The sequence below is a fragment of the Labeo rohita genome, chromosome 23, assembly GCF_022985175.1.
Source record: "Labeo rohita strain BAU-BD-2019 chromosome 23, IGBB_LRoh.1.0, whole genome shotgun sequence".
Taxonomy (NCBI): Eukaryota; Metazoa; Chordata; class Actinopteri; order Cypriniformes; family Cyprinidae; genus Labeo; species Labeo rohita.
Window position 1 is genome coordinate 17304119 of NC_066891.1, and position 25076 is coordinate 17329194.

Below are 25076 nucleotides of genomic sequence, written 5' to 3' on the forward strand. Positions count from 1 at the left end.
CATTATACTTCATATAACGAGACATATTATATCAGAACTCCTCATGTGTTGACTGGACAATAGCAAAACTGTTAAAATGATTAAAAGTGCCAGTCTAAAAGAAAACCCCCCACCAAAAAAACCCAACATATTTAAATTGAATTGTGCGAACTGAATCATTCAAATGATCTAATAGTACACAAATGTACAATAATCTTCTTCATATGCATGTAAACATGCAGTAATTGTGATTATTATTTTTAGATACTACTCTCCATTTCAGAATGCGAAAACATTCTACGTACAATGGGAAAGTTCAAAATGGAATACTAAAATCCTGCATACTGCATGCTACATCATACTGTACACTACATATTATTGTAAAAATATAATATGTAAAAAGTAATAGTACAGTATGTAAAAAAACATTTATAATAGTATGCAGTATGCAAAAAAAAGTTTTTTAAATTGTAGTATGGTACATTGTTATCAAATTGTCGCATATTTTACATTAGAGAGAGTTGTCTGGTTACGATTTACAATGTTTAATACAATTTCGTACATAAATATTCACTTTTTGTCAGTCCAGTAACATAATAAGTAATTCAGAAGTAATCAGAAGTAGCATGTACTGGTCAAATATTGCACAATTTGGCAAAAGTAGTAAGTCATTTGAGTATTCAATGCAGTCAGTAAATATGCATACTAGTGTTGTCAAAAATATCGATTTTTCAATAAATATCGATACTGCAATATCTGAAACAGTTTCAATCATAGGCGGTTTCAAAACTCCTCTGTAGTATCGATACACTGATACCAGCTGTAAATTCACTTCATGAAGTCAGTGAGTGTTTGAAATAACGGCCACGTTCACACAGCAACAGAATACGGTTGTCAATACCGTATGAGTCCTTAATACGGTTACGTTCACACACAGTACGGTTATTTATGGGTGTGACAACCGCATTCTATAACCGAACTCACACCCGTAAATTTTCAGAACTCACAACCACATTCTTGGAACACACGCGCTGTGTGAACGGAACAGAACTGGACAACTAGTTGTCCGTCACGTCATTGAGTGCGTCTACCGTGTGCTGCGTGGTTTAATTTGTGGTTTCGGTAACTTACAGTGACGGAGAAATGGGCTGTGTGTCATCTGAAAGTTTATATCCAGTCTCCACCGGAGCCGCTCCCTCCCGCCAGTTTTGTATCCTGCGCTCGGTTCAAATGCTCCGCCCTCCACTCAAATTTAAAAGCTGCTGTCGGTTGATGATAATTTGATGGATGAACTCGCAGCTCGATAGGACTCTTGTCGTCAGAAAGCGGTAAGACTTTCAGGCTGCGTCCGAAGGCTCTAAAAGGCAGGGAGGCATCAAGGCACGTCCGAATACAAATTCGATTTCACTTCCTGTCTTCGGAGGTACCTTCTGATCGAATTTTGAAGGCAGCGTAGACGTATCCTTCGCTGCCTTCGATATCCCACAATTCTGTGCGTTCCATTCCGTGAGCGAAAAAAATAAAGATGGCATCTGAACGTCAGTTTGTGTGTAAATGTATATTTCTGACTAACTTTTTGCACTTTTGATGTTATTTCTAGCGAGAAATCAATATTATAGTATCTAAATATTTGTTTTGTTATCATCAAAACTCATTCTATTTTGTTGTAGATCATTAAACCGTTACGCTGCCTCAGAAGCCTGTCTGAAATCAGTTTTATGAGATGCCTTCGTGCAAAAACGTGGCCTGCAAAGTCACTAACTGATAAGTCAGCTGTCTAGGCTTTCGGACACAGCCTCAGTTTTACGGACGTCGCCATCTTTGATATTGCTTTGGTCTCTGTCGCTATGGTTACTAGTAAGGAATACGGGCTTGACTTCCGTTGCATGTAATACAGACAGTATTTGAAAAGCGACTGCTAGCTGCTGTGTGAACGGGACATTTTGAGAGTTACACCTGTAAGTAAATGCGGTTGTCAGTCCCAAAAACTGACAGTGTGAACGTGACCATTATTTCACAGTATTCTGTCCTGTATTAAAGGCTATGTTGCATTACTCATAATGGTATACAGCAATCCATAATGGTCACACCACCCTATTCTGGGTAATAAAATAGCAAAAATAATACTTGTTTTTAAAAAACATTTGAAGTAAACATGCAAATCCTTAAGCTTTTCTCCAGTGTACAGTGTAAGTTTTTCTCCAATGTTTTACCACCTCAAGAAGTTTTCATTATTGTAACAATATAGCTCATTGTCAAGTTAGAAATTCCAGTATCGTGACAACACTAGTGCATAGTGAACACTGCATAACCTACAGCAATCCTAGTAGGAGTAATATAGTAGTTTGCCATTGTGAACATACCCACCGTGCTATATCCAAAGACACTCACTTGGTTAGTCTACAGCATTACTGTATAAACGTGACGTAGCGCTCAGAGCTGGGAATCTGCCCCCAGTGTGTTCAGATCATCTCGGGTATATTTCTCTGCCCCTGAGCGGAAGCTCGCCGAGATCTCTTCAAATGTCCGGCCTTTGGTCTCAGGAACTTTAAAGTAGGTGAAGACGAAGAATATCAGCAGGAGGACAGTGAAGATGATGAAAACGTATGGGCCTGTCAGTTCCTATGAAGGGAAAAACCTGTATTAGAACCAATGTGATAAAAAAGAGAAATGAAAGAAGAGTTAATGTTTTCATACCTCAACATACTGGAAGCACATTCCCACCAAGAAGTTAGCAAACCAGTTGGAGAAACCAGCAACAGCGATGGCAGAAGGCCGGGGACCTTGACTGAAGAGTTCTGCTACAATGAACCATGGGATCGGGCCTGGTCCGATCTCGAAAAATGCCACAAAACTAAAGATGGCTACGATGCTGACATACGACATCCATTTCACTTGATCCTGCAAAGGATGATTAGTGAATATACACCATTAAACATCAAACAGAAATATAGTGCATCAAAGTAAGCATATACATACTAGTAGCGCCATAGCGATGGTCATGAGAACAGAAGACACAGCCATTCCCATCAGCCCAACAAGATGTAGTGATCTTCGACCAGCTCGTTCCACAATGAACAGCTAAATTAGAGCAAGATAAAAGCATTTTTATCCAAAACACTGTCATGAGCCTTAACAAAGGACAAATGCTCTTACTGACTTACCGACACAACTGTGAATGCTGTGTTTACAACTCCAGCACCAATGGTGGCATAGACCGGCTCAGGCACTCCTGCTTTCTCAAATATACCAGTGGAGTAATAAAAAACCTGGAAGATACAATTACATGCCCTTCAAAATCGTTGAACATCAACAGGTGCAACATTGGCCTACTGACTAGCTTTGTAATGCATTTATTTATATTAGCTGGGACAAATTAGTTGTAGATGCAAATAAGCATCTCATTAAAAAGCTTTCTCATTTATTCTCATCCATGTGAAAAAAAGCTAAATAAAACCCTAAAACACAGTTTAAAACAAAACTTTATTATTTGTAAGGATAGTAGCAGTAGCAGCTGTAATAAATATGCACACTGCCGGTCAAACGTGAAATTTAATTATTTTGTAAAAAGCCTCTTGTCTTATGCTCACCAAGGCTATATTTATTTGATGAAAAATAGAGTAAAAACAGTAATATTGTGAAATATTTAGAGCCACGTAGCGCTGAAACCCTATTGTATTTGCTGAAATGGCCAAGAATCAGCTATCTCTACATAAAACTGATTGTGCAGACCAAACCGTAAGTCATAGAAACTTGAAAATTGGAGGGATGGTAGTACTCACGGGCCTCATAGGTGCGCTACAGTGATCAAAAGTACGAAATCACTTAACCGTTCGTCGTAGGCTCAAGTGTTTGTGAAATTTTGGGCTATTTTGGATTTTTTGAAAAACTTGCGTACACTGTAAAAAGTTTTCACCAGTTTCAACTTAACTTAAGTTCAGCAGCTGCCTTAAAATTTTAAGTGAAGTCAACTTAAAACTACAAGTCATTTTAAGTTATTACCATAAAATGAGTTAAAACGACTTGTACTTTTACATTGATTTACTCAGAACACTTATGTAAAAAGCTCAATCTGAGAATAAAAAAATTGCAGAGTTTGGCCACTTGGTGCCACTATAAGAGGGGAAAAATTGCTATAACTACTAATTTGTCTTATCAACATGAAAATTGGTAAGCACGATCTTGGTCGAAAGCACCACAGTTGACTATAAGGACATTCACGTATCTCAAAAAACATGGCCGCCATTGGCCATAAATTTTGAGGTCAATAATTACCAAAAAAATTGGAAATTTGCCATTTGGAAATTTACCATTTGGGAAGCTATAATGCCTAAACGAAATCTCAAAACTTCAAGAAACTAGGTGAGCACATGCAACAGGTGATTCTAAAAAAGCCTGCAAAGTTTTTTTGCAAAAATGTAGGTGGTTATAAGCTTGCTAAATAATATGTAAATTCTTTTTCATATGTGCTTAAATGCGTTTAAGCACTTGAACCCTGGTAATTGGTGCTTTCAGCTATATTATTACAATTTAAAATGTGTATATATATACAATTCTATGTATTAATTTTTGCTTTACATAAAATAATGATAATAATTTTTTATCAGTAACAATAAAAATTATTATAATTTGATGGATAAGTAGATCGATGGATTGCCAATTAAATACTAGATAAAGAAATCAAGGAAACGTACAGCATTGATACCAGAGAACTGCTGGGAGAGCTGCAGCATGATGGCAATGAAAATGGGCTGACGGTAGAGCAATGAGCGGAAGAGCTCAGGGATGGTGACCGTCTTCTCCCTCATCATCTGCCTGCTCTCCTCCCTCATCTCCTGCATGTCTGCAGCCACATCCTCAGTGCCACGGAGCTTCTTCAGCACTGTGGAAATGAGTTAGTTAGCCAGACTGTTGAAACCCTAGACAACATCTTAACTTAGTATTAAAAACTCACCACTCTTGGCTTTGGCCTCCTCATTCTGGTTGATGAGGAGGTAGCGTGGGCTTTCAGGGCAGAAGGGCAGCAGTGCACACTGGAGTACAGCTGGGATGAAAGTAAAGCCAAGCAGGAAGGGCCACATTGTAGGGGTCCCCATGATTTCTTTAATACCAAAAATCTACAGAACAAAGCAAAAGTTCCCATCTATACAATGTAAAAGTCTTAATGATTACTAAAGGTGGTCTCATAGTAAAAGAAACACTTGAATTAACCTGTGCTATGAGGATGCCAATGACAATGCCAAGCTGATGAAGTGTCCCCAGTGCCCCACGTAATGAAGTTGGGGCGATTTCTCCTACATACATTGGTACAAAGCCTGTGGACAGGCCAGAGTAAAGCCCCACAATGAAGCGTCCGATAATAAGCATCTCCCAGGATTCGGCCAGCTTGGAAAAGCCCATTAATGCGGCAGCTATGAAGGCCAGAATATTAACAATGAGCATCGAGTTCCTCCTGTTAAAAGATCAGAAAGACAGAAAGAGAAAGTTTAAAAACAGTGAATTCAGGATAAAAGTGCACCATTTGTAAACTTCTGATTGGACAGTCAAGTTACCTGCCAAAGCGGTTTACAAAGAGCCCAACCGAAAAGGAGCCGAAAATGCCACCTACAGAGAAAATGGCCACCGATACAGACCAAAGTGTTGTTAGAGTGGTTGACGGCATGTAATCCGAGTACCTCTTATACCACGTCTCATTATAGAAAGCCTCGATGGTCTATGAGAGAAAAAACATACTCTTTAGGTTTTCATTTCAGATTTCTTTTAAGTCAAGAGTCAGCAGTTCTACATTGCATCAGCAGAGGGAGCAGTACTCCATACTGGCTGCAGCCTCAGAACAGACTGCATTAGATTGCTGCTTAATTAAGCTTGATTAAGTTAATCATCAAACGTACAAAACTGCAACAGGCTTACAATTTAGATTAAGCTTCGGCTTATTGTTGCAAACAGTTTTGTCCTCAGTATATATGAAACAAAAAAGAAATAAAATATTAATAGATTATTCAAATCTCTTCACTCACAAACATTACACTGAACATGTGAACTACCAAAAATCTTAATATCACAGTAGTACTTTACAGTAATGATGTCCTTACCATCCTTAACTTTTGACTTTCTCTCTTATCCTATTAAAAGACTATATTTAAACTATGGCACATGATCTCCACTCTATATATAGAGTTCTCTCAAGCATATGTGGGATTTATCCAGACCCCCTAGTTGATGTGACGTATTAAGAGGTCAAGGTCATTTATTCATTCATCATTAATGGCGAAAAAACACATATTTGTGGCAAACTACATGCAAGTCTAATACCTTTTTTATTACTTTATGTAATAACAGTAATCTTTTTGCCTTACTTTGTACTTTCCCTATTATGGACAGTAAGAAAGGCTGTTATAAGAATCTCTTCTGAAGAGTTTTTGTAGTGCTGGTCTATTATTAGCACGCTCTGCGCGTGTGAAGCATATCTTAATAGTCCATGCAAGAAGTCAGCATATTGTAATAGGCTATGCAAAAAAGAGGATTAATACGGCATACAGTTTACAGCTAATCTAAAATTAGATGCATTACATAATATACAAACATCAACAATACTATAATAATTGGAAAATAACCATTTAAGCGCTTATATATGACAAATCGTGTGTCGTGTCTGTTGTTACACATCTAAAATTGTTCACCTTCTGTGGGGCATTGATGACTCCTGTGTTGTAGCCAAACTGCAAGGAGCCGATCACAGCAGTCCCAACAGCCATCATCAGCTGAAGCGTCAACTGCTGTAAAGGTAAAAGAACAACATTTGAGTTAAACTAGAAAGAAATATTTTAATTTGGTTCTCAATAACTAGTTCAGTCCTTCTGATTTTTAAGGAACAATATAAAGATAAATTCCTGTTTATGCTAAAATATAGAAGCCTGTTTCTGCCACAGAATTTAAAAAAAAACTGAAAAGGTAAAAATATAGCAGAAATAAACTTTCTGAGAAGAAACGTCTGAAATGTGAGCTATAAACTCACAAACGTAAGAAAAAAATCTGTGGCAGAAACAAAATAAAAATTGCAGATGTAAACTCAAATGCAAACTGAGAAAATGAAATGCAGAAATGAGAAAACTACAAAAAGAAAATGAAGTCAAAATTGTGAAACGTAAACTTGGAATTCTAAAAACATAAGGTTTAAATTTAGATTTGTGATGTGTATTCATAATTGTGAGCAAAAAGTCAGAATTTCAAGAAAACATTGTGAAATACAAAGTTGCAATTATCATCTATCTATCTATCTATCTATCTATCTATTTTTCCATACTAATTTGATTAGATATTATATGCAGGGGAGTTTCAAGGTTGTGTAATAAATGTGCAGTTTTTCACTAAGTCAGTGATACAATAGTCAATTCAATATGGCACTTGCATTCCTTTCACAGCTTTACCGTATGATTTAAAAAAAAAAAGTCATTTTGACTTTTTTTTCTAACCAGCTTGTGAACAATGGTTCAGTTTATTCCACAGATCTGTGAACCCATTATGCAGCAACATGTAAGATGCTGAATGAGGGAAACCCAGTTGATTATCAAGCATGATCCTATTACCGATCCGGCAGCACCTGAACCAACTCACGCACATGTACCACGACTACTCCAGCCTCTTATTCCAATCCACTCAAACAACCACACGTTTTTACGTAACAGGCTCAACAGGCCTTCAAACGATAAACAACGACTTCATCGTGAGCACTAGCACGTAGGGCCAGATTAACTATAGACAATACTGCTAACCCCGGCATGTGATTTCATACGTGCTCCTAAGCATTCTTTCCCTTTATTATATATATTTAGACCTGAGTTTGATCTCAGCCGGAGTAAAACTTTACGAATGTGTAGTAAAAAGCCAAAACCTACAAACTAAAAGTGTTGAGAATATAGGCCTGAATATTATCTTGGGAATCCAACCCTCTACCTGTCATAGTTAGGTAGCAAACACTAGTTATTCTCAAGCTTAAAAGGGTTACATCAGTAGCCTTTTAATAGTGTTTTAATCTGCCCCCCTGCCTGTTGAAGAAACGCTGTGTTTTAACAAACATTCCCTGTAAGAGCCAGTAACTGTTATGGCAGGTTTGCTCTGAGACAATTGTGCCCTCTGGCTGTCATGGTCTGTGCAGCTCTAACCCAACCACAGCCTGTAGCACGTGTGTTTACATGTAACACTTAAACCTTGTTAAATATTATGTAACCCAGGTTAATACATAGAATTAATAGCAGTTGCAATCAGTGTTGGGGAAAGTTACAATATTGCAGTACTCCCTAAAAAAGTAACTAATTATGCTACTTAGTTACTTTTTATGGAAAGTAATGTGTTACGTTACTTTTGCGTTACTTTTACATTACTTTTTAAATCTGGGCAGTGCTTGCTTGTTTGTTTTTAATATAAAAAGTTCTATTTTTGGCAAATGTAAAAGCCCTTTCATACCAAAAAGTGAAATAAGCCTCAGGCTGAAGGAAAAGTAAATTAAATGTCTATACACAGAAAGCAGAAGAAAGTTCAACACACTTCAGCAATAAAAGAAAATGAAGCACAAATGTTAGTTAATCTTAAGTAAATTTTGCTTATTAGTATGCAAAAAAAAAAAAGAAAAAAAAAAGAAATCAGTTAAATTGGATCATCGAAGGTCAGCAGCAAAGACAGTGGTTAATAAAATTGGATTAAATACATAAAAGATATTTGTGTAGTTATTTAACATTTAATTATTGCAGGTTTGCATATTTAAACAAATAAATTGATGTGATTCACTGAGTAACACTGGCCTCAAGTCCTAGGAGAAGCTTAACATTCCTAATGACATGAACATATAGAAAATTAATAAGCAATGCAAGGTCCACTGAGCCACTGAATCAAAGTGGTTTAGACTTCAAAGGCTTTACAGCAGGGAGTCTTAATAATCTCAATTTATGAGCACTGCACTTCTAGCTCCCGGTTATTATAAACCAAATTTTATTGTTCTACAAAATCAGTTCGTTATAACACACATGCATATACATTATATTGACTGATTAATTTGACAGTTTTGGTGAGGAAATTTTTCTAATAGACAGATACAATAAAACATACAAAAAAACAGGTATCTAATCTTAAAGTGTCTCAAATGTGAGAAGTGTCTCAAAATAGGTTTTCTTTTATTCTGTAAATACTAATTATGCTAAGTATTGTATCTATTCTTCCTTTGTGTCCTTAACTAACCCTGCAGCTGTCTGGTTCTCCTATTCAGAAGAGGCTGTGATCACTTTTTTTTTTGTTTAGCCACTATCTCTTTCTCTCTTTCATCACTTTACTTTCCTGGCAAACAAGATAAATGAGATTTATGTCAATGACACAAAGTGTTAATGTAAATACTCTGTTTCTCCTCTAAACCTCTATGTAAGGCTGTGGTCTGAGAGGTCTTATTAGAAGGTTTTACCACATATTTGCATTACTTAAGGGTTTAACTCTGATGACAGGAGATCTTTGTTGCTGGAGACAAAAATAGGTTTTGTTTGATGAATGATAGATACATACATACATACACTTTCACTATTTGTTTAGGTACAGTTGCATACAGACCTTAGTTTAAAAATCTAATGAGAGTTAAAGAGTTTTACCAGTTCTGTCAGTCAAAATGAAGTGTTTTTTTTTTGACCACTCGAGTCACTACTCAAACAAGAACTTTATTTTTCCTAAATGACATAAGGCAAAACTAGTTTTGCTTTCTTGAATATTTTAAGTGTTCAATTTATACTCCTGAGGTACTACTGACAAACTATCACTACACTTGAGCTATAAAGCAGGCAATATGACATTACCTTTTTATTAGACTCCATGGTGGCAGATTAAAATGCTTTTTTTTTTTAAAAAAAAAAAAAGTATCGAATAATTATTTTCTTCTTTTCGTTGTGATGTAAAAACTGCAGTCCTGAAATCCACTCAACAAAACGAAAATATTACAGTTTTAAAATCCACAATGTATCATCCAATTTGTCATGTTTAAAGATGCCTTCATGTCTTCTTTTAGTCTATCTTGTATCGTCTTGAGTCTGTCAGGTGCGTTCAGAGAACTGCCATCAGTGGAGTAAAGCGCTTAATATAAACTCTCAAACACAGGCTGTGATTGGCTGTTGCTTAGTTACCTCAGTCCGAATGGCGATGTGTACACAGGCATGTTCGGAAATGCGCGCCACGATTGGCTGCACGTATTCTATAGAGTGACGTAAATGCGTCGACTTTTAATCGTTGTAATCTGGACATACCTGAGAGCGTGTTTCTAGATATCCATATATAATATGCATATAACGTATACATATATAAACAAACGACTAGTCAAACTGACTTAAGCATCCACTTGATCATTTTTTTTTATTTGAGTAATAAATGTAAGAAACAGCATTAAAAGCTGTGTGACAACGCTATCCACTCAAAAGGAAAAATATAATTGTTTATTAATAATTATTAATAATAATTATTAGTAATTTAAATGTGTCTATAATGACTGAGAGACTAAAAGAATAATTTAAATATTTAAATCCTGATGTTGACCAATTACACTAAGAATAATTTCTATAACTGCCCTTTTTGATTTTTATAATGTATAATTCTTTTTATAATTTCAAGTACACCAACAATGCTGATCAAATATGCCATAATTGACAAATAATTCAATGTATCCTAACTGAAACGAACGTAATCCTATAATATCCAGCATTTTCAAAACATCATGTTGATCTGAAAGATTCGGCTGTCTATAATAAAATTTAAATGATTAAATGCAGGAACAGGTTTGGTAATTTGGCAGTGCCGGTAGCTTTGTCATCGTTGTTTCATCCTGACACCATATCCTTAGCCTTTGTTCTTCACAGTAGGAAAGAGTCCGGTAAAATTGTATTCAAAAGAAAAAAAAAATCTTTCATTGTCTTCATTTCATATAAAAGGACTTTTCCTCAAAAAGAAAGGAAAGTTTCTGTTGACGTTGGTTCCTTAGGATTAAATAAATTTTCTTTGATAGGCACCGTAAACAATAACATACAAATGCTGGATCAAAGACAGGGTGGGTTTGGTGGGTGTCTGTAAGTTGGTATTGTTCATAAATCAAAGATGTGTCTATGCCATGGCTTATTTATTGCCTTGAATGTCATTTTCTTTTTTTAAAAAACTGTAAAAATACTGTAAAAATATATTGATGATTCTAAGATTCATTTAATAGGCCTACAGTGGAACGTGTTGGTCCACACATGACTGAGCCTGTGAAAGTTTGTATATATAGGCCACTACACGCTTATCTCTAGGCTATTTCTGAATGGGAGACTTATCAATGAGTGTTATTGTTTGCATGGCTATGATTGCCAACACCTCTCACTTGACAGCAGCGAACTGAACAGGATCAAAAGAAAAGGTCATTCGTTCTGCATAAATCATTTAAAATAAAATGAAAAAATGTTGTCATGTTAGCTAAAAATGAGTCATGTGGTGACATCTAAATTGACTGTTTTTTATAATTATCAACATTTATATCTAATTGAAGTCAAAACAATACTATTATTATGACTAAATCAACCAGACTATAGATTACACCAACAAAAGTCGTTTTTAGAAGGTCAACTTAGGTGGACTTAACGACTTAAGGTAACAATTAATGGTTGGCATGACATTTTCCTGTGAAGGATGAGTTTAAGGACATGATACTGTAATCCTCAGGTCATGTGACCTCTTGAGCTGAAACATGGCTCCATGCATCACTCTCTCTGACTCACCTTCGCATGACTGGAAATTCAATCCCGCCTCAGCTTTATAAGCGTCACACCTGAGCACGACAATCACAATGGCATTGTCTGATCACATGACTGTTTCACATTTAAGTGACTTTTAAATAATTAAATACTAAAATACAGCAGGTAGGCTACATTGGATTTAAGGGACTTTGTAGTAATTTTCTTGCTATGCTTAGGTAATCAGTGTTTTTAAACCCTGGGTTAAGTGTTTCACACTTGTGATTTTGAAAATGGGTTATTAAAATGTATTTTTAGAAACTTACATCACCGTTTGGTCAGTTACCTGGATACGCGGCCATATTAGCAATACTCGGATGTAAACAACAGCATGGATTGCATGGTTAATGTACTACTAAATACATTGTTCTGTAAAAACATGTGGAAGCTGCACAATATTTTGACAAACCTAAGTTAATAGGTGGTAAAGATATGTACGAGCAGTATTAATTAAGATATTAGCATAATATTTTACCTACCTGACTGGAAATGGTAAGAACAAACAAGAATGCTGTCAGGATTCTTGCACTGGAAATCCAGATTCAGTTTGGTCAACCACAAACGCCTTTTGTTCCTCAGTTTTTTGCACTCTCATCCTTGATTTATTATAACTTTTGGCAGTCTGTATTACTCCAAATGTTTTTCCAAGTCTGACTGATTAATACAGCCCATAACATGACAATAATTGACCATTTTCAGCAGCAATAATCAGCAAAATATGCTGTTTTGTTCGGTTCAGTGGCATTGTTTACATTCAGTGCTGCCAATATGGCCGATTGATGATGCGTTGTGAAAATCCTCTATTGGAGTAACCAATAAAGGAACCAATTATGGTCCAAAAATTCTATATTTATGGTACCATAAGCATATATATAGCAATGCAAGCCATTATTTATACAGGTCACAAGCTATGTTCATCCAGTCAATGATATTGACACCACAAATACACGAATGGACCTTTCTCACATTTCCGGGTTTCTCAAGTCGTCATAGTTGGGTAAAATCCTAGAGCAGTAAATGGGAGAGTACCACAAATATATTTTTTTGCATTCCTATTTGCTCAAATAGCAAAAGAAAAACTACACAATAGTGTTTTCACGACTTTCCATCAAAGGAAAAAAATTGAGCTAGACTGATATCGGCAGTCAAAAGAGAACAATGTCAAATTTACCGTCCCTCCCACAGACGCGGCATGAGAAACACCCTTGCATAGCGTTAACTAGTTTTTTTTGTAACTTGATGAAAAGGTGATATAATACAAAGTATAATGTTATAAATGTACATACATATTTTTAAAAATCAAGATATAAAAAACTGTAAAGGATTTATGATGATGATGACCGTTGAAACACGTCATTACAGGCTTGTGAAAAGGGTCCACTGGAACATTAAACAGCGGATTTTAATGTACACTTAAAGACCACCTATTATGCTTCTTTTTATAAGATGTTATGTAAATCTCAGGTGTCCCCAGAATGTGTCTGTGAAGTTTGAGCTCAAAATATGCCACAGATCATTTACTACATCATTTTGAAAATGCCTATATTGAGTGCAAGCAGAAACATGCTGTTTTCATGCATGTCTCTTTAAACGCAAATGAGCTGCTGCTCCCTGCCCCCTTTTCCAGAATAGGACTGTGCCTTGCAGCTAATACCTTAGATTCTCTGCTAAAAAACATGTTTGTTTTGGTTATTTTGTTTAAGCCATATTAGTTTACACTTCTGATTTACAGATTTCTGAAAGCACACATCCAAAGTAGAGGCTGACATTTTTTCGGGAATCCCGCGGGATGGGAAACAAAATCACTAATAATCACGGGATTGGGACGGGATAGAAAAAAATGGCAGTGGGAGTGGGCGGGACTGGGAATCGTAACGCTATGAAACCCAACTTTATACACAAATATACCTTTTATATAAATAAACTATATTGTAATTTTGAACTTAATTCTAGTTGACCTGTCTCTTTATGCTCTTATTCTGTATGCTTTGGTGTGGCAGGTTAAGCACGGACAGATCGTTAATGACTGGTAATCAGCAGGACATCCAAACGCTCACCTATCATTCATCGACCATATGGCTTTTCATCTGAAAGATGTATGTAGTAGCAACTTTACATGGCCGCTCAATCTAATGTTAACCTAATAAAAAAATTTGCGCTACTGAAGTGTCAGTGCGAGTGTGGAAGCTGAAACGTGTGTTTGCATGAATGATTTACATGAAATTTAATGTGTGTGCAATGCACACTGTGCATTTGTTTAAGATGGCTTTCAGTTCAATAAAAAAACCCTAAATTTTGCATTTTCATTAATGCAACTAATTAATTCAACTAATGTAAAAAAATGTTACGGGCATACTGTGATCTGTACTGTATTCTTTATTGTAACTGGCAGATTCCAGCCAAAAAAACATAATATGGGAGTGGGAGGGAATGGGAGTCATTCTTCCGGGATTGGGGCGGGACGGGATTTTCTCCCAGATTTTTCGTGGGATTGGGATGGGATGGGATTTTTTTTTGTGGGAGTAGGACGGGAGAGGTTTGAAAATCCACTCCCGTGTCACCCTCTAATCCGAAGCACACACACAGAAAGCGGTTGTCACAGGGCATGTGAGTACCAGGGTTGCCAGATTTTCACAACAAAACCCACCAAATTGCTACTCAAAACTAGCCCATAAAAAGGCCAAGTGCATTTTGAGAGCGGTTCCCTATTAAAAATTGCATTCCGGGAGGTAAAATACACATTTTTTGGCGGGGTTAGCATTCCAAGAGCTAAATATTACGTTATTGGGGTTGCTTCAACCCGCGTACATGGAAAACAACCCATGGCAACAGTGTTAAAGTAGCCCGATTTGGCAACAGTTGTGAGTACTAAACTAAGTTCTATTTCATGTCTTATTGCGCTTAAACTGTCAAATACACACAAGTTTATGTTAAAAACACACAAGAGTTACAAAAACAGTCGGTTATGTCTGTGACGGTAAACATCTAGGAAAGAAATGTTTTATATTAGATCTGTGTGGCAGCAGTGTAATACACAGTAAATAAATCAATAAATCCACTGCTCTTTTGTCTTCTCTGAGGCTGGGACTCTAAATAATGTTCTGTGCTTGTCTGTGCAGTCAAAAACCGCATAAGGTCATAAGGTCTTGGTAGTGCCTTATTATCATAAGGTCTTGCAACTCAAGTGTTTATTTAAATCCAGATGATATTTCAGTTTCAAAGAGCCCTTTGAAACATTGTGAATCTGACATGGGTAGACACAAGCACTGGTTTTGGGTCAGCCAGTTCACAAAGTTCAAACGGAGACAGCCATTGTCTGAGCAAAGCTTGACCAATCTGATCAAGCGAGCGTCCACATCACCATCTCTTTTTGTGTCCTCATCTCGGTCATTTTCATTATCTACAGTGACACTGTCATTGAGGTTCCTGGCACTGAATGAAAGAGCACCTTCTTGTGGATTAAATGGAAACTTTTACACTAACAATGATGGAACAATATGACTCAGACTAATAGAGAGGCCCATTCCAACTATATTGGTGAGCAGCCTCGTGTTTCTCCATGAGTAGCGCTGTACCCTCTTTTGCATGTGGTCCAATTAGAGACATGTCCTGTCTGGCCTATGAAATCTGTCAAACAGATAATGAACCATTTACAAAGCATTCATTTGGAGCCTGCGGGCAACTCGAAAGCCCCTGTGCAATGGGCAGAAGCCCCACTTCAGCCACAAGTTTGAATATCTACCTTGGTGGCCTGGATCAGTTGCAATGGCCCAGTAGTAGGTCTAAATGAAAGTGCTTTTTGTTTTGGACTTTAAACTGAAGGATTTGGATTAGGGTTAAAATCATTAATCCTTTTGAATATGCAGGATTACAGTAAATATCATATTAGGAGAGTCTTAAAAATGTGCATGCACCAAAAATGCAGATCTACCAAACAACATATAGAGGGTTTGCAATTACGATTTGGTCAGTTACCCGAATGTGCGGCCATACTGGTGATACTCACTCGGATTTAAACAACAGCATGGATTGCATGGTTAATGTACTACTGAATATGTCGTTCTGCTAATTTATGCTGCCTAAACCACGGAAATAAATGTGTGGAAGCTGCTAAATCATATAGAGAAGGACATAGTAAGCATGAAAGGGCGCAATATTTTGACAAACTAAAGTTAATAGGTAGTAAAGATGCGTAGAAGAAGTATTAATTAAGATATTTTCCCCTACCTGACCGGAAATGATAAGAACAAACATAAATGTTGTCAAGATTCTTACCCTGGAAATCCTAGTTCAGTTTGGCCAAACACAAATGCCTTTTGTTCCTCAGACAGTTTTTTTGCACTCTTATTCTTTATTTGTTATAACTTTTGGCAGTCTGTAGTACTCCAAATGTTTGTCCCGGTATGACCGATTAGTACAGCCCAAAACATGACAATAATTGACCATTTTCAACAGCTATAATCAGCAAAACGTGCAAGTTTCATTTGGTTCAGTGGCGTTGTTTATGTTTAGCGCCGTCAATATGGCCGATTGTGAAAACACTCTATAGTGTAGTTTGCATATTATGTTCAGTTCCCAAGGACTGTAAAAAATTACAGGTTTAACAAGGTTTCAGATACAAATTTGATGTTTTGGTTACAATTTTTTGGATTATACAAAGTAAACGTCCACTGGGAAGACTGGAAGAGTGATACAAATCATCCCACAAAAGACAAAAATATGATTAATTTGAGTATAATCGTCTATGACACAACTTCAATGAGAATATACTGTATTTAAGTGTGTATTTTACATAAGTCTTAAACTTACTATACATTACATTTAACATTACATTACACTTACTATACTATACATTCAGTTTACAAAATATATCATATTAAGAGTCAGATGACATACAGGGTTAAATAAAAGTGCTTAAAGACAACTCATGTATACACTACAAGTGTATGTTCACTTCATAATTAAACATTTTATGTAAAGGTACTGTTTACTGTTAACTCTTCATCTGGGTGGGACTGTTTGACGGAGGAAGTACGCAACAAGGGACAGATTACGTCTCCCCATCTATTGTTACAGAGAGAGTCTCGCCGGTCTAGCCATTGAGCTTCAGTCTCTTATTCGTAAGGAATAATATTTTGTACAAGAACCCTGCTGAGAAGAGGAGACAGAGAACAAAGCGACAACAAAAACTGGACTCGGAGATGTCAGGACTCCCCTCGAGCCTGGGGAATAACTGGTGACAAGGCAATGTTGTTCTTCCTCTTGGTAAGCACACATGCAAAAATAAACGCTGCTGTTCACATTCTAATAGACTAAACAAGCCTTCCTATGACTACCTCAGTCACAAAAAGACAGTATTTTTCGACTAAATAGGTAATTATAGGTGACTGTACTTATATAGCACTGTGTAATTCTGCCCTCTAGTGAACTTGAATGGGTAACTGCTACGAATTTGTTGGAGTGGGCAGTTAGTATAGATTTAAAGGTCCGAGTAAATTTTTTTTTTTCATTGTAAAAAAAATAAATCAAATGTTTTTTAAACGAATAAACAATTCTCACAAAATTCTTAAGGACTAAATACCTTAAATAACTGTAACCGTTATTGTTTATAGTAATCAAGTATTGTGTCACAAGAGCTGATTTCACTTGAGCAGTAATCACATGATTACTTTGAAACGTTCTAAAATAGAACTTCCTTTTTTGTGCAATGATGCGAAGTAATTTTTCCTTATTTACACTACCGAATGTGTCATCATTTCTTGTGTAACCAAAGCCATTTGAAAAATAGTAATCCAAAACAATCTGATATGGGTTGTGTGAGTTTTGACATACTGACTAAATGTGCCTCACATGTATTCAGACTTAATGGCTGTAATTTGGCTCAAATCTTTTATTTTATATTTATTACTTAATTTAACTTGATAATATGAACCCATGAAAATTGCCATGTCGCTTTATGCAGTTAAAAAAAAAACACTAATGGAAATTGTAGATTTTTCTATACACTTTATAAATTAAACATATTAGTTTTAATCGTGATTGACAGGAAAACCATGATGTTACGTCAGCTACACAAATATGGAAAGCGTTTGACCAATAGGATTTCAGAAGTTGACGCTAGTTGCTAACCGCACCTTGTATCATAGTAACATCTGAGGATGCGTTTGTCATTCTGTTTGCATATTGTAGTTATCTGTTGGAAGCTGCCTCGACCAAGTTAAGTAAATTAACAGACAGTGCATTCACCTTAAAGCGATTATCAGTGTAGGGATGTCCCGACCGTCTAACGTGAATATTTACAGTACCAGATTCTGGTAAGATTGCAGTTTGTGTTCAGTGGCGTCGAAAACAAAAGTAATTGTACCACAGTATCACTGGATGTTCAGGGCTATTAGTCGACACAATGTCAACACGAGCAAAACAGGTTTGGCAACTTACCTAAATAATTCAATATCATGTAGCCGTTTTGCAAATCCACTAAAAGTAAAATACCTGCTAAAATGTTTTGTTGTGTATTATCATTTATAAGTCGGCCTATAGTAGCCTATAACATGGAAAGATGTAATCAGAAATTTTAATAAGCTATTGTACTGTGTGATAACTAATTTGATAGCTTTTCCCCCACTAGTAAGAACTAAGGTGCTGATAGGAAATCTGTTTGCAGGAGGTACTGTAGGTGTCTCTAGTAGAACGAATATATTTACATTCTATTCATTCTGTTGACATATTTTTGTGAATATTATTACAGTTCTTTTTGCTGTCTTCCCTGGTGGCTTTGCATGCGGAATACTCTGGTGGGTTGGACATTTTTTCTTTTCACTTGCATGTGTCCATGTTACATTTATGATTAAACATTAAGGAATCAGTGGGAGATAATCATCACTATTCAAAGCTTCACAAAAGTACTGCAAAGTATTTGTAAACACCTAGTATAATCACAGTCACATGAGCAAAGTATAATTTTCTCTTGTTGTTTTCTTTCCCTACAGGGGATCACAGTTTGGTCATATATGTGATGTTTGCTCCTGGACATCAATATTTACCAAAATACTCATCATATGGCATGCTTGATGATTACAAAGTGTTTACCTATGACAGCACCTCTGATGAATTTTCACATCCATTTGGCCAACTGGAAACTCTGACCACTGTCTGGAGAGATCTTAGCGATTGCACAAACTTTAAAACGGGTTATTTCAATCTGTTTTCAAGATATGCAAATTTAACCCTGGGGTTGAAAGGTAGGTTTGGATTTCTCTTACTGGTTCTACAAGTAGTCTAAAACTATAAGCCAGAGGAAAATAAATATATAAGTACTTATTATACTAAAAAAGTATTAGTAAAAGTTTATACACATTTTGACTGATACGATTTTATGTTGTAAAAATGTGCATTGTATGAGGGTGATATTGACGTATGCTGTAGACACGTTATTGCAAATAGAATAAACGATAATGTTCCGCATAATCTCTATAGATGTCTAAGAATTTGCTACTTCAGTACACCAAGGCATCTATCCACTCATTTTAAACCTGATGTTTTAAACAGTAGGTGGCGTAGTGGCCTTGTGAGACAGCACCAGTCTTATCTGACAGCTATTAGGATTAAATGAGCATTTTTACTCATTTATTTTCATCTTATTTATTAAAACACTTTTGTAGCAATATTAATAAAATGACAAAATAATGATTATGTAAGGAAAATAAGCACAGAAATGTATGTTGATATTGCATAACCGTCATATGGAAGCCCATTTTCCACTCAATAATAATAAAACATTTTTTTTATTGCAACACTTTGTTACAATTTTGACTTTTTTTCTCAGAATTGTGAGACATAAACTCGTAACTGCAAGTTATAAAGTCACTTTTTTCTCAGAATTGCATGATATAAACTCACAATTGTGAGACAGTCAGAATAATGAGATAAAAACTCGCAATTCTGACTTTTTTTCTCGCAAATGTGAGTTTGTATCTTGCTATTCGGACTTTATAACTCACAATTGCGAGTTTTTATCATGCAATTCTGAGAAAAAGTCAGAGTTGCGAGTTTGTATCCCACAATTCTGACTTCATAACTCACATTTGCAAGTTTGTGTCACACAATTTTGAGAAAAAAAGAGAATTATGAAAATGTAATTGTAAGAATAAAACTCAGAATTCTGAGATGAAAAGTCGGAATTACCTTTTTTTATTCAGTGGCAGAACCCTTCAAATTTTTCAACAGTAAATAAAAAAAAGTAAAATAAAATAACTGTTTAAGGTCACAGTATGGTTGTCATACAAGAATTATAAAGCTGGAAACCCAGTGTTATCTAATTTAGTTCTCCATTGTAGTATATAATACTATATTGCATAGTAGAAATGAAAAAGATTGCTAAAATGACTCCAATTCTAATAAAATGACGATTTCGTATTTTCAGGTCCACTCTTGCAGTTAATGTATGGCTGTCAGCTGAGTCATAATGAAACGTCAAGTGGGCTGTATCATTTTTCAGTCAATGGAGAGTATAGTCTCTCTGTGGATATGGACAACCCCGAATGGTACTCATATTTGCCACAAGATCTGGACATTAAGAATATTCTAGACAGGTTTGAGCTCTGGAATCATAATAATCTCATATACATTCATCGTGATTGTGTTCCTCGACTCAAGAAGTTCTATGAACACAGTAGACCAATACTTGACCAGAGAGGCAAGTGCATTTGTGCATGTTTAAATGTATGCAGTGTTGTTGTTTACAGATATTCATGCATCCAACCAGGTTATATACAGCTTGATAAACCAGTTTTACATTTAAACAAGAACATATTGTACTCAGCCTAATTTATTTATGTAATCTTGTTGATTGTGTTTTATCTGTGCTTACAGTTCCCCCTAAAGCTGTGATCAGTTATAAGCGTTCTGGAGCTCTCAACTGTGTGGTGACGGGGTTTTACCCTAAAGATATCACTGTGGAGTGGATGGTTAATGGACAGCCAGCCTTAGATGGGATATCAACAGGCCTCCTGCCAAATCATGACCAAACGTATCAAATTCAGGTGTCAATTCTGTTATCTGACGCTACACACAACTACTCCTGTCAAATAAACCACAGCAGTCTTCCAGAGCCGATGGTCCTAACATGGGGTAAGAATAGATCTTAGGGGAAGATTTTAAAGGGAACCATGGGTATTAAGACTTACATTGCTTAATATAACATAAATTATCTCTTACTGAAATATCTAGTAAAAAACCCATGAAAGATTTACGCTAATTAAAAAATCCACATGGTTTGATACATATTTTGGACTGTGCAGGGCGCCATTATTGCGATTATGTGAAATGGTTACACTCGGTGAGCTACTAGCACAACCTGTTGCTCATTTTACTGCAACAAAACTCGGAATACACAACTTGGAAAATAAAATTCTGATACAATGCCACATTGTGTGGCTTTCGGTTGTAATTTTCAGTCAAAGGGCAACAAGAGAAGTAAGTCTTCACTGCTTTTTCCTAGTGCTAAGAAGAGGAGAAAAGAATGGGAAGATGAATAAAACTTCATCTTTGACCCATGTCTTTGTTTTCTCCACTTTAGCCCTGATGCCTTTGAGGCTTTTAGTAGACCACAGCTACTGAAAGAGCTTACAAACGGCAGAAACAAGAAACGCTAGATGCCATCCTGGAAGGACGTAAATATGCAGACGCTTGTCACGACGCCGCAGCCACTGAATTTTTTTCACACGGATTTCACTCGATATCTAGGGGCATTTAGACTAGTGGTTAAAATCGATTGTACGGTATTTTTAAGTCTACACTTATATCCATCGCCACCTCAGTAGCTCAGTAGCTGTGGCCATCGTATCAGTATTTTATTTTCCAATTTGTGTTTCAGTAAAAATAGCAACAGGTAAAAAAAAAAAAAAAAAACATTTCACATCACTGAAATAATGGCACACCCATAGTCCAAAATATGTATAAACGTAAAATAACGTCAATCTTTTATGGGTTTTCTACTACATATATCAGTAAAAGACATCATTTATTTTATATTAAGCCATACAAGTCTTATTACCCCGGATTCACTTTAAAGAAAAAAATCTTTAATTTATATAAAATAAGCATGCAGTTTGTTATGCATGATTGACATCAATATGAATTGACCTTTCTGCTGCTTTCCCTCATAAACAGATGCTTCCTCAAGTATGACTGATGAAAAAACTTCTCTGCACATTGGTTTTATTGCAGGACTTATTGCTATGTTTCTACTAATAGTAGTTCTTATGTGTTTCATATTGAAGCGTGTAATTTGGAAAAAAAATGTATATTTGTAATTTGTCTTTTCTTCCACTGTCATCCTTAAGACTTGCTGAATAAAGCTGCTATACATATGATATTTATATGATCAACCTTATATTTATATATGAATTTTTTATTTTCTAATTTATTATATAGTTTTGTTACTTTATTGTTGTTTATGTTACATGAGATTCATGATGACGATCTCTTTCTTAAAGGGATAGTTCACCCAAAAATAAATTCACTGTTATTAATTACTCACCCTAATATTGTTCCAAACCCATAAGACCTTCATTCATCTTCGGAACACAAATTAAGATATTTTTGATGAATCCGAGAGCTTTTTGACCCTGTTTAGACAGCTACGCATCTGACACATTCAAGGCTCAGAAAGGTAGTAAGGACATCATTAGTCGAACTCTACATGGAAGAGAAGAAATTGTTGAATAAATCATTATTTATGTTTTCTTTGTGCACAAAAAGTATTCTCATAGCTTCATAAAATTAAGGTTGAACCACTGATGTCACATGAACTATTTTAACAATGTCCTCACTATCCTTCTGGGCCTTGAACGTGTCAGTTGCGTTGCTGTCTATGCAGGGTCAGAAAGCTCTCGGATTTCATCAAAAATATCTTAAGTTTAAGATTTAATCTAACTTCTGTTCTATTAGAGTATCTTGTGTCTCTGACTGGAGCATGTCAAATTAGTTTGTTCCATTAACTGCAGTGTCACTGCTCTTGCACATTACAGAAAATGCATGAAAGGCTTCGGATCATGTGATTTAAAATCATCTGGGATAGAAATGTAAACATCAGTTGATGTGAGATGCCAAGCACTGATCATGTTTCAACCAAAGACCACTCAGACTACAGCAATAAAACTGAAAACTGCATGGAAATATTATGATAACAGGCTGGCCTGGGAGTATCGTTTGAAAGCTACAAAGCACATGCAGTCCTATCTAATAATCTGATTAAACCTCAAGCAGCACTTCCGTCCAGACCACTTTAGCACACTCAACACAAGATGGAAAGGGAAACCCTGCTTTAATCAACTTCTCTGCTTAGTTAAAAACACTACAAATGTTCAAGAGCGCCTGCAGGAAAAATCTTTTTATATATATTTATCTGTTTTCACCCAAAAAAGCATTAGGCACTTACATTTTTTAATAGGAAAAATTAACACACTTTTAATTTTTTGAGGCCTCTGTATAGTCCTGCATACACTAATATGGCCAGATATGCACAAAATAAATATAAAATGTATAGGTTTATAAACCATTAGCACAAAAATAGTATATATGTTTACACAAACAATTCTAAATCAAAATGTTGTTCGTAGTTAAATTAGCTTTTAATCAAATTACGAAGATGCTGTAAATAAGACTTACCTGTTTGCTGCTATCACTCGGCCTAACCAGGCTGGTGGTCTCGCTAGGTTTGGTCTTGTCTGTGGCGGTCATGCTGACGAGTGAAAGAGAGAGAGAAGGACACAGAATGAGAAGCAGCTGTCTGCTCCTCCAGCACAAAGGAAAAACACAAGCCACAACCCACATCTCATTCATCACATACATGAAAACACCCCCATTACATGCTTCTCATCACCTGATGCCTCTTTCAGCAACTGAGCAAATATCCATGTCATCAGCTTTTGACCACCATCTTAACAAATCACGCTGGAAGGACTCACAGATTGTTATTACACACATACAGTACTGTCTAATTCAAGCTACTGGAAGTTTCTGCACCTTGCCTATTCTGATCACAGGTTACCGTGACAACAAAATCTGCAAAAAATCTGTGTGTAGTTAAAAAGAAAACAAAAATAAAAAATCTGTTGAAAAACGAATAATGTTCGAAAAGTACTAGTGGATTTCCCAGGCATTTCTTTCAAACATAAAACACTACATAGTGCAATGCATAATTTAAAAAACGGGACCATGCAACAGTTTGGATCTGAATATAATAATAATACTGAGTTATAATATTTTGTTTAAATATGTTTATAATAAATGAACAAGGGTTTTATTTAGGTATTTATTTATTTTATTATCAGTTATTGATCATTTATTCTTCTAGCATTGTGTGTACTTTATATTTACCCGTGTCTTTAATGTAGTTGTTGAGTGTTTGATTGTCTATTGTGTTTTTGATATATGTACCATACTGGATTATGGATTATGGGATGAATGAAGTATTATCTAATCTAATCTATTATCTAATTGTGCTGCTTAATATTTTTGTAGAAACTGCATTCTAAAAAACACTGGGTTAAAAACAACCCAATTTAGGGTTATATTTAACCTGAGGGCTGGGTAAATACTGGACAGAACACACTGGGTTAATATTAGCCAGCAAACTGGGTTGCTTATTTAACCCAGCATAATGGGCTGATTATTTTTTACTATAATATCTTATATTTTACCTGATAAATGAATTAATATACATATATATTCACGTAATTATTTACGTCATATTTACAGTGTAGTGTATTTTGTATTGTTTTCTTGTAGGACATACATACTAGCGTATGTTTTTTACTTCATACATGAATTAATATATACAGAATAACTTATTCATATTTAGTCATATTTACAGTATAGGATATTTTATATCGTTTTAATGCATAGGAGATACATACTACCTATATTTAAACTTGTTTAACAAACATTAGAAGTAAAAATTAAGCATTTAGAAGTAATTCACTCCAGTCTCTGTCCTGTTTCCACCGTAACGGCATTGGTTCGCATTGGTGCCTGAGTTGGAATCGTGTTCGGCAGGGAACTGCTAACTTAAGACCGCCGCCCTGTGTTTCATTCATAGCCGAAATATGCTGTGACCGACTTCATAACCTGTACATAAACAAACAGAAAACATCTCTGGTGACATATTTTAACATCCAGAGTATTTATATTCTGTATTTTTATGAATAAAATCACTTATTTTATGCAAGGCATCTGGCCTTTCCATCAAGTGAAAATACAGATGCGACACTTGTTTAGGTGACTAACACTGCATCTCTTCATGTTGCT

The 25076-nt window shown here is 35.8% G+C and overlaps 2 protein-coding genes across 6 annotated transcripts; one reads left to right on the forward strand and one right to left on the reverse strand.

Moving 5' to 3' along the window:
* Positions 1-1387: 1387 nt before the first annotated feature.
* On the reverse strand, positions 1388-23527 carry slc2a1a (solute carrier family 2 member 1a). 2 transcript variants are annotated; one of them, XM_051096536.1, is made up of 10 exons: positions 23436-23527; positions 6660-6755; positions 5532-5692; positions 5191-5431; positions 4934-5096; positions 4674-4861; positions 3144-3248; positions 2959-3060; positions 2677-2880; positions 1388-2601 (listed from the first exon to the last, which is right to left on the reverse strand). In XM_051096536.1, exons 1-10 carry the CDS (start codon positions 23505-23507, stop codon positions 2413-2415), a joined length of 1521 nt encoding a protein of 506 aa, XP_050952493.1. In that variant the 5' UTR covers positions 23508-23527; the 3' UTR covers positions 1388-2412. The 2 variants fall into 2 exon arrangements, with proteins under 2 accessions (XP_050952493.1, XP_050952494.1); XM_051096537.1 differs by lacking the exon at positions 23436-23527 and adding an exon at positions 9810-10073.
* Positions 17554-22217, forward strand: LOC127154757 (hereditary hemochromatosis protein homolog). Of its 4 annotated transcripts, none has more exons than XM_051096539.1 (6): positions 17554-18189; positions 18514-18559; positions 18755-19006; positions 20188-20460; positions 20637-20894; positions 21936-22217. In XM_051096539.1, the coding sequence occupies exons 1-6, from the start codon at positions 18169-18171 to the stop codon at positions 22076-22078; spliced, it is 993 nt and encodes a 330-aa protein (XP_050952496.1). In that variant the 5' UTR covers positions 17554-18168; the 3' UTR covers positions 22079-22217. The 4 variants fall into 4 exon arrangements, with proteins under 4 accessions (XP_050952496.1, XP_050952497.1, XP_050952498.1 ...); XM_051096540.1 differs by having other exon boundaries at positions 17554-18432; positions 21936-22216; XM_051096541.1 differs by having other exon boundaries at positions 17554-18079; positions 21936-22216.
* Positions 23528-25076: the final 1549 nt, after the last annotated feature.

What these genes read in the sequence shown, in the direction of transcription:
- LOC127154757 (XM_051096539.1), top strand. Translation starts at nt 18,169, where the DNA reads ATGTCAACACGAGCAAAACAG. An exon ending in TTTAACCCTGGGGTTGAAAG is followed by an intron (nt 19,007 to 20,187) that starts GTAGGTTTGGAT and finishes TCGTATTTTCAG; the next exon opens with GTCCACTCTTGCAGTTAATG. An exon ending in ACCAATACTTGACCAGAGAG is followed by an intron (nt 20,461 to 20,636) that starts GCAAGTGCATTT and finishes CTGTGCTTACAG; the next exon opens with TTCCCCCTAAAGCTGTGATC.
- slc2a1a (XM_051096536.1), bottom strand. Translation starts at nt 23,507, where the DNA reads ATGACCGCCACAGACAAGACCAAACCTAGCGAGACCACCAGCCTGGTT. An exon ending in AGTTCTCTGGTATCAATGCT is followed by an intron (nt 3,249 to 4,673) that starts GTACGTTTCCTT and finishes TGTATCTTCCAG; the next exon opens with GTTTTTTATTACTCCACTGG. An exon ending in CAGCATTCACAGTTGTGTCG is followed by an intron (nt 3,061 to 3,143) that starts GTAAGTCAGTAA and finishes GCTCTAATTTAG; the next exon opens with CTGTTCATTGTGGAACGAGC.